At 40.6% G+C, this 16,510-nt stretch overlaps 2 protein-coding genes across 2 annotated transcripts; both read right to left on the bottom strand.

Annotated features, from left to right (window-relative positions):
* Nucleotides 1-544: 544 nt before the first annotated feature.
* Nucleotides 545-2,324, bottom strand: LOC121969463. The gene is made up of 2 exons (XM_042519591.1): nt 1,800-2,324; nt 545-1,643 (listed from the first exon to the last, which is right to left on the bottom strand). The coding sequence occupies exons 1-2, from the start codon at nt 2,286-2,288 to the stop codon at nt 681-683; spliced, it is 1,452 nt and encodes a 483-aa protein (XP_042375525.1). The 5' UTR covers nt 2,289-2,324; the 3' UTR covers nt 545-680.
* Nucleotides 2,325-8,242: 5,918 nt separating this feature from the next.
* On the bottom strand, nt 8,243-14,855 carry LOC121969464 (aspartic proteinase 36-like). The gene is made up of 12 exons (XM_042519592.1): nt 14,448-14,855; nt 14,155-14,275; nt 12,120-12,547; nt 11,861-12,017; nt 11,211-11,293; nt 11,019-11,115; nt 10,816-10,888; nt 10,433-10,618; nt 10,090-10,214; nt 9,774-9,875; nt 9,602-9,699; nt 8,243-8,827 (listed from the first exon to the last, which is right to left on the bottom strand). Exons 1-12 carry the CDS (start codon nt 14,699-14,701, stop codon nt 8,659-8,661), a joined length of 1,893 nt encoding a protein of 630 aa, XP_042375526.1. The 5' UTR covers nt 14,702-14,855; the 3' UTR covers nt 8,243-8,658.
* Between the last annotated feature and the right edge of the window lie 1,655 nt (nt 14,856-16,510).

A 16,510-nucleotide genomic window follows, 5' to 3' on the forward strand; every position in this document is an offset into this window, starting at 1 on the left:
TTATTTAAAGTAATTACATTATAATTTTATTGCTTATTTTTATTAGATTATATATTAAATAGTAAATCATATTTAGCTTTCAACACAATAGCTCGATGATTGAAGACAACAGGCCTGGCAATATCAAAGCATGCATCATCACTTGGGTTCCCACAATTGTAGGAGTGATGGGAAGCATTGCGAATGATAATTGAATGCCACCGGCCCTACTAAATTCCTGTCGTTGCTCGAAATCTTCATGATATCTAATGCGCACTCGATCTTGTTTATGGAAGAACCAAGTAAAATTAAGAAATATCAACGAAAGAAGACTCGAAGAAGCTTCTATCACGTAACAGAGGAGGTGGTGAGAAATCTGTGTGAACCAGCAAATAAATTCTTACCATTTGTTTTTTTTTTAAAAAAAAATTATATAGAGTGTGATCCGAAGCAGACGATGCCACCAAGGAAGAGGACGAGTAAAGATTCAACTGGCTTCTTCTTCTTCTTCCATGGCGTCACCTTCTTCGTCAACATGCGCCAATTAAACATATAGCAGATCAAATTAGTAGCTAATTAATAAGTGAGATCTGTGTTAATGCTAGAGTTCGTAAGTAGGAATTAGTGCATGAACAACAGTGGTTAGCACGCAGAATGAAGGAACAATTAATCCAGTTTTTAATTTGTTGCACTACTGAATGCTAAACCTCGACCCTCCAAACGATTGCGTCGCTTGCGCGTCGGTGTTTATCCGACGCCGCCACCTTCGCGCGGTTGCTTGCTGCTTTGCTCCTCTCGCAATGGGGAAACTCGCGGGTTTCGCTTATGGAACCGCGCCTTATGTCTGCCGGAGGGATGAAGCAGTCCGCCGACAGGCCGGCGACGTTGAATGCCACCTCGTCGATGGTCCAGGCTTCCTCCATCCTGATCTTGGTGTGGCTCATCGCCGTCTCGCCGAACCTGTACAGAGTGACCACCGATCGGCCGGAGTGCGCGACCATTATGCCTTCCACAGGGCGATAGTCGTGGAGGAAAGAATCCATGGTGGTCTCCCAGTAGACGGCGTCGCCACCGGCGTTGGATTGGATGCGCGTGAGATGGGAATCTTTGATGTGGACCAGGAGGCCCGTTCGCTGGCTGAAGTAGCCGAAGAGGACGTGGCGGATGATCTCGGCGGGGCCGTCGCTCCGGGCTTTCAGAGTTTGTGGATCCGCGCAGCGCTTGAGCACGAAGAAATCCTCCCCGTTGATATTTCTCTCGCCGATGCAACGTGCGCCGGCGAACATGCTCGCCGTGGTCAGTGGATCGAGCCCCTGGAGGGCACGCCGGAGGGGGCGGACGGGGCCCTTGGCGGCGTGGGAGCCGAGCCAGGGGGTGTGCCGCCAAACGAGCTTGCCGTTGGAGCCGGCGTGGACGTTGCTTCCGCCGACGGCGAGCTCGACGTACCACATTTCGGGGGCCATCTGCCAGAGGACGAAGCCGCCGGACTCGATCGCGCGGATCGAAGCGCCGCCTTTCTTCACCACTTTGGTGGCTGTTTCGAACTCTGACGCCACCATCCGCACCTTGCCCATGGCGTAAGCGTTCCTGATGGAGCTCTGCAACTTGACGCCGCCGGTGGAGGCCGCGTACTGCTGCAGGATGTACTGCGCCGACGTTGCTTCCTGAGGAAACACAAACGCAAAAAAAAAAATGCATAAAAATTCGATCATTAAGCAAACACAAACGCAAAATTGGAGCTTTTGCTCTAAAACAGAGGAACAAAGCGACGAGACCGGTAAAATTAACGGCGCTTCAGAGAGGCCGAGATCGAGGCTTACAATGGGAGTATCTTTGATGCGGAGGTGGGGGAGCGGATCGCCAGCGTTGACATGAACAGGGGCGAGCGGCGCCGCCATGACTCCTAGAAGTAGGCGGAGGTCGGAGCAGCGGAACGACGTAGCGGAGACCGAGGACGCAACAGAGGGATGCCGGGCTAGATGGCCCCAGAACCAATGTCCCCACCCTTCCCTCCTCGAGCCACCGACGCCCTCCGGCTCCTCGCTTTGGGGGCCCTCCGCGAGCGGCGCGAGGACCTCCCTTCCGGGCCGAAAGCCCGCCGATCGCCCAATCAGCTGTAACTCCGGCCACTGCTGCTCCACCGGCTGCCGCAGGCCGTGCCCCTGCCACCGCCGCGGGATGAAGCGCAGAGTGGCGGACGCGGAGTACTGTCTCCTCTCCGACGGACTCTTCGGCCGCGGCCTCGCCGGCGATAGGCCCCGAACCACCAACTCCTCCAGCACCGAGTAGAATCCCTGTTTCTTCTCCATTGTCGGCGGCGTCCGTCTTCGTTCCCCGCGTACCGAAGGTCCTCTTTAACATGGTATGATCAAGCAGACCCTGAATTCTAAAATATATTTTCTTGAGGATGTAAAAGCAATTACTGATAATTTGGATTTTGGACTGAAAGACTGCAGCGCCGCACCTAAAAATAGTAATAATAATAACTTCCTATTTTTATCCTTTCCATCGATCCTTATTATGTCATATTCGTCTTTACATATTAACGCAGTTGATTTATATAGATTTTGAGATGAATTTCCAATTAATACCCACAATATTTCATTAAATGTCTAGGATAAAAAATCCCCATAATTTAAATACAGCATAATGTTAATTTTGAAAATATACATGACAGTCACGTTGATTTTAAAATTTTTATAACACTAAAGCTATGTTAATTTTTAAAATACAACATTATAATGATGGTTATTTTTTAATTTTAGTGCGTCCTTAATTTTATCTCATCTCATAATATAAATAAATGAATGACCGTATGTATGCAAATCTATGGAAGATCCATGCATGTGGGTTGCACGTGTGGTGTGACAACCGGAACATGCATGCAGGCATGCATGGATAAGATGTGTGTAATTGGAGGCCCCACCACTCGGAGTGAGTCCTACGTGTCGTCTGGGTGGCCAATCCAATCAGTTCCTTTCACTGATTTGTCGTGATCATGCCCTTCGATCGATGTTACATGGGAATTATATTTTTTAATCTTTTAGTGAAGGAGATCAAATTTAAAAGGGAAAAGGGAAATGCAGGAGAGCCTGAGCAGCAGCCAGCGCCAGTGGTTCACTAAGTTTAGTTAACTCGTTTAAAAATTGAAAAATCATAGTTTTGAGTTAAGAAAACAGTCTTTTAATAATAATTTAGAATCTTATATTTTGAGGAATTGGGACCGGATTCAGATCAGTCAAACTACAAACCCTGGCCGCTACGGCAGGTTGGTTCAGTACACCATAAATTCGTGGGTCACTCGGTTCGATGGAATTAAAGCTTTCTTGTACCTGGAAACCTCGTTTGGGGTGCGTGGTTAAGCAAGCCGCCGGTCCTGTACTGATGAACCGGGCCAAAACTCAAACAAATTGAATCGCAAATTCAGTCCCGTAAGACGGTTGACGATCAAGTAGAAAGGGGGTTGAATAATCTCTGCATAAAATCAAACAAAAGAATTTTTCTCCGACAAATAACTTAATTAAAGAACACTGACATTAAATAATAAATAAACTGAAAAACAGAGACTCAGAGGTTTTACTTGATTACAATCGGGGAGGTTGTTAATCCAAGGAATAGAGTAGTATTAGTTTCTCCTTTAGGCGGAGAAGCCTCTTTACAACAGTGAAAGCATAGAGAGTAAGAAGCTAAACAAAAAATAAGATGTGTACAAGTGTTGTTGCAAGAATACTTGTTGTTAATAGCTTCTAAGATCAATGCTATATTTATAACCTTGGTCGGGACGCCTGGAAGGGTTCCAGGCACCTGGAGTGGGATATAAACTTATCCCCGATGGAACGGTCAAAGATCACGTCGAAATGGCTAAAACTTGGGTTCTGAACGGCCGAAATCGTTCCGGGCGCCCGAAAGGGAAAAGTCAACTTTTTGTTGACTTTCTCTCCGGGTCTCCAGCTTCGGCTCCGTTTGCTTCGATCTGAGTCTTTGGCTCAGGCTCTGTTCGCTTGGGTGATTCCGACCATTCGGAATAGGGATCATTCGAACCCAACTTCCGACCTTCTCCTCGAGCAAGCTTTCGCTCCGGTTTCTCGTCTCTTAGAATCGTCGCGTGCTTCCTTCTCATCCGCCAGCGTACTCTTCCGCAGCTCTTCGTCCTTTGGGCGCACCGATCCCATCGACTCTCTCCCGTGCTGACCATCTCGCTAGCTACGTCTTTTGCTCCTCGAGCAATCTTTCTCTTCGACTTCTCGTCCCTCGGAAACACCGCATGCTCCCTTCTCGTCCGCCGGTGTACTTTTCCGCAATACCTCGCCCCTCAAACGCACTGAGCCCGTCGGCTCTCTCTCCTGTGCCGTCCTTCTCACTAACTGCGTCTTTTGCTCGACTTCCTGTACTCCTAAGTTCCTGCACACTTAGACACAGGATTAAACAAAACAAGACCTAACTTAACTTGTTTGATAACATCAAAACAACCTTGGGGTACCAACAATCTCCCCCTTTTTGATGTGAGCAACCCAAGTTAAGTTAGGGTAAACCAATATAAAATAAAAGTAATAATTTTACAATTAAAGTGCAAAAAAGTGAAATTTAAAAATTACTGCCTCCCCCTATACTTAATCTTTCCTTCTCCCTCTTTGATCATATAAAAAATGGGGTACCAATAAAAAGTCTAAGGATAATTTTTAAAAAATTTTAAGTCATTTAACAAACAAAATTTTGAAGTTACAAAAATGACTTAAAAAATTTGGTAAATCTTAAACACAAGTCTTAAGAGAATACTTAAAACAAATTGAAAGTGAAAGTCTTAAAAACAATTTTGAAAATCTTGAAATATTTTCTGAAAAATATAATAAAGCATGTATTTTGACAGAAGAAAATACATTTTCATGATTTATAATTTCAAAAATTCTTTAAAAAATAGTGTTTAAAAATTTTCAAAAAAATTTTCTTCGTTAGCAAGGATAACTCTTGCAGAATAATTAAATATTTAAAGAGATCAAACCATATGAAAAAATTGAGATTATATCTTAAGATGAATATTGAATTTTTCTTTCTAAAAAATTGGAATTCAATTTATTTTGAACACAAGTTAAAACTCAAGAGGATTTTTTTTTAAAAATAATTGAATAAAAAAATTCAAGCATGATTTTGGAATCCAAAATAGATTCCTTTCTACATGATTAATAAGAAAATTTTTAACTTTTTGTTAATTTTCTCATTTTCCTATTGCGATATTTAAATTTCCATTTTAGTCTATAATCATTTCTAAAATTCGAAGGAGAATTTTGAACATGCAGAAATTTTTAGAGTTTGTATATGTTCCTTTAACATTACATTTTCTGTTTTTAGTTTATTGAAATCCTCTAATCGACAAGTTGTTGCTAGAGTTCTTTTTAATTCATTATTCTCTGTTAACAATTTTCTATTTTCCATTACTGATTTATAAGAATCTTTTGACAATATTAAATTAAACAATTAGTCAGGAGGTAGAGATCGTACCTAACTTACCTTGTCGATTTCTGATGCTCCCCCTATAGAGCTGCTTTCCTCCGAAGACTCTCCTCCTTCATCGATGCTCATCTGGGATGAGTTTTCTGTGCCCTCAGGAAGGAATTCGACTATCAGGGTTGTCCTGACAATTTTCTCGGTGTCGGATTCTTCTGACGACGACTCGGTGTCCATCGAGGAGTTAGATTCAACTTCAATTGGTTTTTCGTAGAGTTTCAAGAACTTTTTCCAAAGTTTTTTTATATTTTGGTAGTTGCCGATTCTGTTGAGATCCTCCACCAGTAGTACTCTTATTAAATGATATTCAGCCTTACCGTTTGATGTAAAGTAGTCACACTACTTTTTGGTCCAGAGATAATTTTCAATTTCTTCTCCGTTTGTTTTCTTTTATGCTTTATAATCATATTTCATTATTAATAAAATATTAAACTCTGTTTTAAGAAATACCTCCATTCGTTACTTCCAAAATGTGAACTCCCCCTTGAACGTTGGTGGGTAGATGTTAGCTCCGGTCATCTCGTTGCTTCAGTCGACAATTAGTCCTTCTGAGGCGTCCTTGCTCTGATACCACTTGTAGGACTGTTGGCGACCGGCTAGAAGGAGAGGTTGAACAACCCCTGCACAAAATCAAACAAAAGAATCTTTCTTGGACAAATAACTTAATTAAAGAACACTTGCATTAAATAATAAATAAACTGAAAAGAAAGGCTCAGAGGTTTTACTTGATTACAACCGAGGAGGTTGCTAATCCAAGAAATAAAGTAGCACTAGTTTCTCCTTTAGACGGAGAAGCCTCTTTACAGCAGTGAAAGCATAGAAAATAAGAAGCTAAACAAAAACTGAGATGTGTACAAGTGTTGTTACAAGAATGCTTGTTGTTAATAGCTTATGGGACCAAGGTTGTATTTATAGCCGTGGTAGGGGTGCCTGGAAGGGTTCCAGGCACTTGGAGTGGGATAAAAACTTATCCCCGACGCAACGGTCAAAGACCACGTCGAAATGGCTAAAACTTGAGTTCTGGGCTCCCGGACTACTTTGGGCGCCCCGGACTGCTCCAAGCGTCCGGAATAGTTCCGGGCACCTCGAAGGGGAAAAGGAAACTTTTAGTTGACTTTCTCTCCGGGCCTCTAGGTTCGGCTCCGCTTGCTTCGGTCTGGGTCTTCCGCTCTGAATCGGCTCGCTTGGGTGATTTCGGCCATCTAGAATAGGGCTCACCCAAACCTAACTTCCGGCCTTCTCCTCGAGCAAGCTTCCGCTCCGGCTTCTCGTCTCTCAGAATCGTCGCGTGCTTCCTTCTCGTCCGCCAGCGTACTCTTCTGCAGCTCTTCATCCCTCGGATGCACCGAGCTGGTCGGCTCTCTCCCGTGCCGACCTTCTCACTAGCTGCGTCTTTTGCTCCTCGAGCAATCTTCCGCTTTGGTTTCTCGTCCCTCGGAAACATCGCACGCTCCCTTCTCGTCCGCCGGTGTACTCTTCCGCAACACCTTGTCCCTCAGACGTACTGAGCCCGTCGACTCTCTCTCCCATACCGTCCTTCTCGATAGATACGTCTTTTGCTCGACTTCCTGTGCTCCTAAGTTCCTACATACTTAGACACAGGGTTAAATATAACAGAATCTAACTTAACTTATTTGATCACATCAAAATAACCTTGAGGTACCAACAAATCCTTTATCGAGCGAGCTACGCATTGACTTGTATATATATATATATATAAACACACAACATCCGATGTTGACACGGTCAAAATCAATCTTTTTAATCTCTTTCATATACATATAATTGTCTTCTCTCTCCTTTAATTGCAGTGCTGAATTGCAGTGCTGGTTTATAAAAATTCATTGGTACTGGTGGTGTTGACACCACCAAACTAACGTCATCCACCTTGGTATTATTTTATAAACCAACACAAGATAGTGCTGACACCATCAAACTAATATCATTATTTTGATGTCGATATAAAAATCAACACGACGGTGGTGCTGATTTATAGAAATTGTTCAAATTAATGCAAGAGCAATGGTTCAAATTAACATTCTTTAATTAATTTTTTTCTTATATTTTCTTCAATGGTTAGGCTTTATTAATTATCCCATTAAAAATGTAATATAAATTGGAGAATTATAATTTTATTCTTCTGTCCCTACCATAGCACATATAAATGGTTCCATGCATACCCTATTGTTTACCAACTGTTGTCTATTTGACTCACTCAATTTATCCTTTATGCTTGTTGTCTATTCCCTTCTTTGGAGACTAACCATGCAGAAAGAAAGTGATTGCATAGATGGAGACGTATCCTCTGCCGCACTTTGATGCATGCATTTTAGCAATTGGCATCGAGTTGGTGGAGAATAATGAACAATGCATGTGATAGATTCGACCAAGGTTAATGAACAATCCATATTTGCCCCGTGGAAAATTTCTGTGGACTGGATGGATCATCTTCAAAATTATTGGTTTAAAAACCTAGATACTTAAATTACTTAAAAAACCCATATAAATCAATTCATTGATTCTAAACAGTGAGTCAAAACCCCGTAGATATTCTTCACTTTGTTTTCGTAAAAGTAAAGCCTACAATCATTTTTATCGGACGAGCAAGTAAAGGTTGAGGTTGATGAATTCACTAATGTGGCTTGCATACACAAGTGATGATCAGCCTCTTTCCATGCTTGGTTCAGTTAGGTCCCTGCAACATGTGATAGTAGGTTGAATAGAAGTCATGGGCACAGAATGAGAATCATAAAATGGTCAATGACTGACAAAAAGTCGAGCATTCCAATAAGAGGTCTATGGCAAAGTGTGTGTTCCTTCCAAGTGAGATACATAAGAATAGGACAACGTAAATGTTGATTACGATTCTTCAATCATACAAGCAAAACAAACCGCTGTATCTAGAGATAACCTGCCTATAGAGTAATCTGCTCTAGTTCACTTTATGCTGAGTTGTTGAGTGAGCTTACATTTCTTGACAGAAAAAATGTCGGTTAGAGACTATGATGGGCCCTTATTTATGTACTTCATCCTCTTAAAACATAAGATAAACGCAGATTGTTGATGTCGCTGCAGTATCTTTTGAAACACCTGCATGGCAATCAACCTGCTCTCATTTGTTACTATAACGTGTGAGCTAAGGATGGCATAGAGATGGGTTGGATCAAACTGCATGCATTACAATGGTTGCAATTCTTGTTCAGGAACAGGTGCATCAACAGGCCTGTATGTACTGAACCCTTTGCTCTGTCTCCAGAAGTACCACACCAAGAGGGTCGAGAAACTGAGCAAAATTACAAGTGATATTCCTACAACAATTGCCACTGCATGCTTTCCCCACCATGTTCTGCAGTGTAGAACCATGAGTTAGGGATAATGGAATAAAATCTTCAGCGGATGTTCAAAATAGATAAAAGTTCTCCACCAATCCAAACTGTCTGGAAGAGAGAATAAAGGTGAACCATAGAACAGATCAAAGTCTTTGGAGAGTCAGACATTTAAGACTTGATCAAAGAAATTCAATCAGAGATGATTGTATTGCTTTAGGCATTGTATGGTCAAATAACACAAAAACCCATTTATGGCATGTTAACCATCAATCAATCAATTAAAATTGCAGCAAATGCACCTAATTACATTTCTGATATCCTATTTCTTCATTTTTCTTGGATTACTTGATGCAGCCTACTGAAGGTGATTAGGGAATTAATAATGGAAGTGGATGACAATTGTGGAATCCTGCATTGCATGAAAACTAACAAGGGAATCCTAATCCTCCAGTGAGAATCATGGGATCGGGTGGTAAACCTACAAAATTTAACAACCGTGCCAAATCTTAAAAATGTATCCTTAATTGGATCACTTGGTATCATGGACAGTGACATAATGACCTAGTCAAAAGGCAAAGTATTCTGAAGGAAAGTTATTTCTATCATATTTACAAATGGATATTACAATATTTGACAGTCAATGTTTTGCCCATAAAAACAACAAGAACCTGGCCAAGAATTTGTAAGCGGAAAAGTTCACCTCCCATAAGGCCTTTCAATTTTCTTGTATACTTGAAAACAAAAAGGAAACAAAAACAATAGAAAATCCAACTAACCAGAAATTTCATTACCTTCTTGAAGGAGGCACAATATTCCATTCAACCAACTGATAACTTCCAAAATTTTCAGGAAGGTGAACTTGATGCTCAGTTAACCGGGATATAATGGTCTGCAATTTAGTAGCCCAAGTCAGAGGTGTTACAACATGGAAACCTCCCAAAAGTTTCTAAAGAGAAGGGTTACCATGGCTGTTGAACTAGAAAAGTAACTGGAAGACCCATCTGGAATAATTTCCCACCTTACTCTGGAAGTGTTTCCCTCACTTGTAATATTTATCAAATGAACCTGCAAACATATAAATTATTGCATCAGCTGATATAGGGAATTAAGTATAATAATATCTAGCAAAACCCAATTCTAGACGACTATGGCAACATCAAGTCTTCAGTCACCAAAATCAAGTAGTAGTTTAGTCTACTAGACTAAATTGTCAACTTGTGCCCTAAACTTGTACAGGCAATATCACCATTTAAGATATCAATTAAAAGTTTGTTCTTACCTGATTTGTATTCACCCCCAATTCATGCGCAATTAGCACTGCTAGTTCTTTTTTGTGGGGCAATAGTTCAGCATATGTAATGTTCAGAGACATATCAAAGGTTATAAGCCCAATTTCGAAGTGATCTGAGTGGAGTGAAAAATCAAGAGAAACCCATGTTAGTTACTTGCATCATTAAGTACTTTTTTCTGATAGAATATGCTCAAACATGGACATAATCGACTAGATTTACAATGTTAAATCTGTATTGAAAATATTTGATGTCAATTATAAAGCTAGTAATTTACCTAGATCTTAAAATAAATGTAAACAAAAAATAATCATAAGCAGATAGCTTTATTACCTGGTAAAACAGCAGGAGAAGGAGCAGGTGAGTCAGATATGGTGGAAGTTGCTGACTCTAAAGGTGTCGGTGATGAGGCTCCTCCCATATGTAATCTCTCCCATAATTCAGAGCAGTTGGTTTTCCAAAATCCAATTTTCTCATTCTGACGGTCATAAGTGACCAATGTATTCCTAACAATAATGCCTGCAACAGGAACAAGATAGAGGAAGTTTAGATATGAGATGTTATTACTAGTATAGAAGTAATTCTGATTACATTGGAAGATATAGGAAGTTTAAATATGAGATGTTATTACTAGTATAGAAGTAATTCTGATTACATTGGAAGAGGAATGAAGCTAACAAAAGCAAGTGTTATTCTTAGGAAAACAATTGCCGTACCCCCTAAAAGTGTCGTCCGGTCTTTTCCATTCTGAAAGACTCCCAAGCAATAAGCACCGCTAACCTTGGAGTGCTTTTGGTTGGCAGAACAAAAAGGTGCAGGAAAATTAGGTTGGCAAAACACAAAAAAATGCAGGAAAAAGGTTTAACCAGCAAGGCATGCTAAGAAGATAATATTTTCATAAATATATTACCATACTTACCCGGAACAAGTAGTTCTCTGGTGAAAGTAATAGCTTTTCTCCATTACCAAATACCATATGAACCTTTGGGAAGATGTTTGACAGTTGAGAGACATCACTGGAAATAATTACAAGATCTTGAGTATAATGCATAACTAATTGTATCACACATTTATAAGCACAATAAATTTCTAAATAAAATGGCTATGATACCTTCTAGCGCCAGAAAAGCAAATATCTTTATAATTTGGATCAGGTCCAGGTATTTGTTTAAGAGAATGTAACTTGCTCATGATCTGTGAGATGCGAGGTAATATCAATTCAACAAAAATGTTCTTGTTGGAAAAAGGTGATATCGCCCACCCCAAGCGGCCAGTATCGCCGGTCCCACGGCAAGATACAGGTAGGTAAATCATGGGGGGCATTTTACCCTAGTGTAACGGCCCTTTGCATGGAGGAGGGCAAACCCAACGAGGCATTTTGACCCCAAGACCTATTGGAGCAAACACCCATGCAGGTACCAACTGCGCCAACCCGTGGGGGCAACACAAATGTTGTTCTTGATACATACAAATGTTGTATAGATTCTCTTCAAATAAAAAAAATATTTGCATCAACAAATAGATGATCCTGATGGGCAGGTAATTCAGAAAAGTCCTTCACTATTGTGTAATATTAAGGATTAGATTTTAGTGTCACTACTTCAGTACCTTCAACAAATGCTTACTAGTGTGACATGGAAAGAGAAGTTTTATTTTTTGAAAGTATCTCAAAACCAATTGGAATTGGCACCCATGGATAAGTTTCAGGTGTTACTTGTGCAAATAAATCATGTTAAGACAGCAAGGTACAAAGAAACTTACAGCATCTTTAAATGCCAAAAATGCTTCTTTTGGCAGATATGCATATGTGGTTCCACTATCCAAGACTGTGCCATGCTTGCCATCAAATATCCTTGGATCTAGTTTCAGTAGCCTACCATCCACATCTATTGACTTGAGCTCAATATTGTAGTATGGACTGTTGCCATCCGGAGATCAAAAAAAATCTGGGAGATGTATTAAATGTATATGGAGAGAAATTCTAATGTTTTTTATTCATATAGATGCAGATATGCCATACCTTCTAGCAGAATTTGATGGAGAAAACACCATGTCAGTAGGCGGAGTTATCTCACCAAGGACCATTGCACCTCCACCAATATCCATCCCACCATAGCATAAAGAAAACGAATCACCAATAACACCCTTTGAAACAAGCTGGTCCATTATACTGAGCTGTCCTCGGCCCAAACCAATAATGCCATCAGCACGTTGACTAAATAAATCGCCAGTTTCAGAATTTTCACACCCAAAAATAGCACGCTGAGGTTTAAGTTCACTTTCTGTTCCAAATGATATAAGGTCCTCACCAAGCACACCACTACTCGAGCTCATTTCAGCATATTGTCTCTCATAAGTACACTGCTTTTGGTCCTGGTCACAGGTACAAGCAACACTGCATTTTACGGGTTCATATGTGCTTGATAAATCAGGTTGAAATCTTGGGTCCTACAGAACAAGAGTTAAAATGTAAATGAGAAGAAACATTGACCAAATCTGCTATAGGATAGACGGTAGACCAACTTAAAATGTAACAAACAAATGCCAGGTTAAACAGCCATTGCACCATATAGTTAATGAGCTAGGAAAACAATAAACTCCATTGCATGAAGGAAAGGAAGAGTGCACTAACAACAGATTTCCTACTCTATTAAAGTATTTTATTGAAGTATAAAGATCAACTGGAATAGGAAACATTATGCACAACAGCTGTATGTGTTATAAGTACATGGGTAGGAACTCTAACAGCATAGAATCTATGAAAAATTCTAACTGAAGTGGAATTCAGTTGGTGTGCAAATGTTCAGTTCACTTGTTGAAGGAGAATGGAACACCTAAAATTTAACATCTGTATCATATAAGAGGGTTTGAAGGGGAGCTTGGCGCAACAGTAAAGTTGTTGCTTTGTGACCAAAAAGTCACGGTTCGAATTTTGAAAACAGCCTCTTGCAAAAAGTAGGGTAAGGCTGCGTACAATGGATCCTTCTCCGGGACCAGCATAACGGGAGCTTCGTGCACCGGACTGCCTTTTTTTTTATCATATAAGAGGGTTTCTACAAAAAGAAGAATTTACTTGATAAAAGAACTAGAATTAAGTATTAACATATGAGTTTACTACAAAAAAGCCAGAATACTTTCAGATTGTGATACATTTCTCCACCAGAACTTTGAAGCATCCTACTTCTAGAGAACTTTAAAGCATCATACTTCTAAAAAAAATTCCAATTTTCCATGAGCAAACCATCTCCAAATAGTCAAATAGCCACAAGCATAGTTAGGCTGTGATACATTTCATCACCAGAACTTTGAAGCATCCTACTTCCGAAAAGACAACCCAATTTTCAATAAGAAAACCATCACCAAATACTCAAATAGCTGCAAGCATTGCCATAGTTCCAAACTATTCAAGGATTGAGATGAAAGACAAGAAAATACAAGGCAAGGATTCTATTTGATTTATTCTTGGTAAATAACCACTAGACTACTAAATTTATCTAGAATAAACAAATCTTTAAATTCAACTAGCCATTACCCCTTAGCTTATGCTGTTGCATGATCTGCATAACAGAGAAAAAATTTTCTAATGACTTGAACTTTATAAGTTGACTCATTTTAAAAGGAAACAACTTCACAAAATGGACATGGTAAATTCTTGCACATATATCCAATTTTCTCATAGTTTCAACAGATTATGAACATGCATATAATTCAGGTCTGGTATAATAGTAAACTGTTGATTCCAATGATGTGGTAATCTAAATGAAGTAGTCTCACATCCTATTATTTAGTATATACGATAAGCAAAATTGTCTAAGATGATTGCATTAGCTGAGACTCAACTTATAATTAGTTTGAAGTCCTAATATAAAATAAGTTTTAACTTGGTAAGTCACTCATTTTCTCATCGATTCATGCCTTTACAGACTATAATAAATGATGGAAGGGAAGTGGAATTTGAGAAACCCTTAACTTGGATAACATCGGAACAAATAAATATAGGAACAAATACATGCGATGAAGAGAAGAGATCCCGATGCGCCAAGACGTTAAAATACCTGATGATTCCCACATTGCTCGCATGTGGAGCAAGGAACGTATGTGACCGTACTCCCTGAATCCACAATCAAAGCAAATTCCTGAGGCGGTGAACCGATAAAGAGCCTCGTAGTATAATACCTAAAGAAGAAGAATTATCAAACAGAGACTCGTGTATGAATGCGATTCGATCTTCCATAGAGAGATCCGCGATAAATTAATCGAAATTATTCAACCAATTTTAAAGGAACCAAAAAAATCTCAAAAGTAAAGCGCAGAGGACGAAGAAGGGAAAAAAAGGAGCGACGCGCACCCGTTGGCGAGGAGATCATCGTAGAGGCTCATCCGAGCGTCGGCGGCAAGCTGCCGGGAAAGAAAGCGCCTCGACCCGGGGGATCTCCGAGTGGAATTCGCGCGGGAGAGGAATAGCGGCAGAACCAAGTTCGGAGATCCGGCAAGAGAGCGGAGCGCGGGTCCTGGCGGCGGACCAGCGGAGTCCACGGCGAGGAACACGACGAAGAGCAGAAAGAAGGCGAAGGCAAAGCACCGATCCTTCGCACGTTCCATGGAGGCGACGCGAAGCGGAATCCGGCCGCGGATTAGGAGGAGCGGCGGTGGAGCGACGAGGGTTTGGTCGCCCTGCGAGGAGATCAATTGGCGTCGTTCGCCTCCCCTTGACGACAAACACCACCATTCACCATTGGCTAAGCACGCCCCGGTGGGCTAAACCTGCCTACGTGGTCATCGAATCGCTACGAATGGCCACGATCTGGAGGAAACAGGTCGGTTCCCTCCCTGACTCCCAGTCCCTCCCTCGTGGCCCTTCGATTTGCATCGAACGGAGAAGCAGTGATGCAGGTGGCTGGTTTCTTTCATGGGTAGTTTGAGAAGGTGGTGGCCGCTTAAAAAAATAATAATAATTTAATTTAATATCTAAAAAATATGAATTAGATATCTAATCATAATAAAGTGGACTTTAAGGCCCATCAGGTCGTGCAACAGGCCCATCATGGCAAGTTTGTTGTTTCTGTTAAAATTATTCCGGAGTTGTTTAATAATGCCGACCTGACGACTCCACCTTGGGCCACATGCAAATGCTGTTGGATCACATCATTTATTAATTTGGAGTCAAACGGCAGGTTCTCTAAACCACCTGCTATCCATTTCGACATGTCATGTTCCTCCTCCAATTAATTAATTGCATGCGTATTTAATTTGATTGCCAATTACAAGCCACTGACAAATACGTTGTAGACGTATTAGCCCCACGGATTAGTTGGTATCTATATGAATACTAAGATTTGAAAAATATTTTATAGGATGATGTCTAATAATTGATGTGCTAAGATAAATATCATATGATTTATCTACTTTTCAAAATTAATGGGGCTGTCCTGAAGGGGATGGGATCCTCGGATCCCCTTGTTCAGATTCGTTCTTGGATCAAGATAGGAGGATTGGTGGAAGGTAATGATTTTCACCTGTTAACGGTTCCATTAATATAAAAACTGGATTAGAGATTAGTCCAACTTTTATAAACTAGAGGATCTGATCCCATCTGAAGGCGCGTAACACTCCACTTTTGCTATCATCAATCTGATGTATTATTCAATTTTGTAATCGACGGTTTAATTTCGTAAAGGAACATTAATTGAAAAGAATCAGGCTGATACGGTGAATGATGTAGGAAGTCGAGTCAAGTTCAGAGGGTCATCGGTCAAAAGTAAAAAGGGGATAATGGACATTTTGATTGAGTGGTCATTTGTTCAGATCTTGGGTCCGGTCGGATGCTTAATTTGGTCATATTCTAAGTCCCTCAAAATTAATAAAATATCGAACCAAGTAAATATCATTCAGAGTTGAGTCCTCCTTGCTTCTTAAGATAACACAAATGATTATTTCGACCGAATGATCTAGTTGATCGGACTTATGGTCCAATCGGACAAGCTAGACACTTTGGTTCGACCACTCTCTTTGGCACAAGTAGAGAGGCCAAGCGAAGATTGAGTCCCCGATAACATTCCTTAAATCTAACTTGGTCACTGTTGCAAGTGACATCTAGGCGGACTATAGAAGGGACTCGGTTGGATTGTCAGCTCAGCATATTAAGGGTCCCTCAACCCAACAACCCAACATTCCTTCTTGTCATTTTATGCGACAGTTGTCATAGAATTAAAGGAATATCACTTATACAAGTTGTACACTAGAAGTTTCTATCCTACAAAATGTAAAAATTGCGGGTCCATTTTGGAAAAGATGTCAAAGCATCATTATGGTCTATCCTTTTTTTGTCAATGCATCAAGATTCGTGTGGAGAGAAAAATTGACATTGTAAAAGGGGTCTCCACCTACAGGTGCAGATATGCTTATGTTACG

The sequence above is a fragment of the Zingiber officinale genome, chromosome 4A (assembly GCF_018446385.1).
Source record: "Zingiber officinale cultivar Zhangliang chromosome 4A, Zo_v1.1, whole genome shotgun sequence".
NCBI classification, from domain to species: Eukaryota; Viridiplantae; Streptophyta; class Magnoliopsida; order Zingiberales; family Zingiberaceae; genus Zingiber; species Zingiber officinale.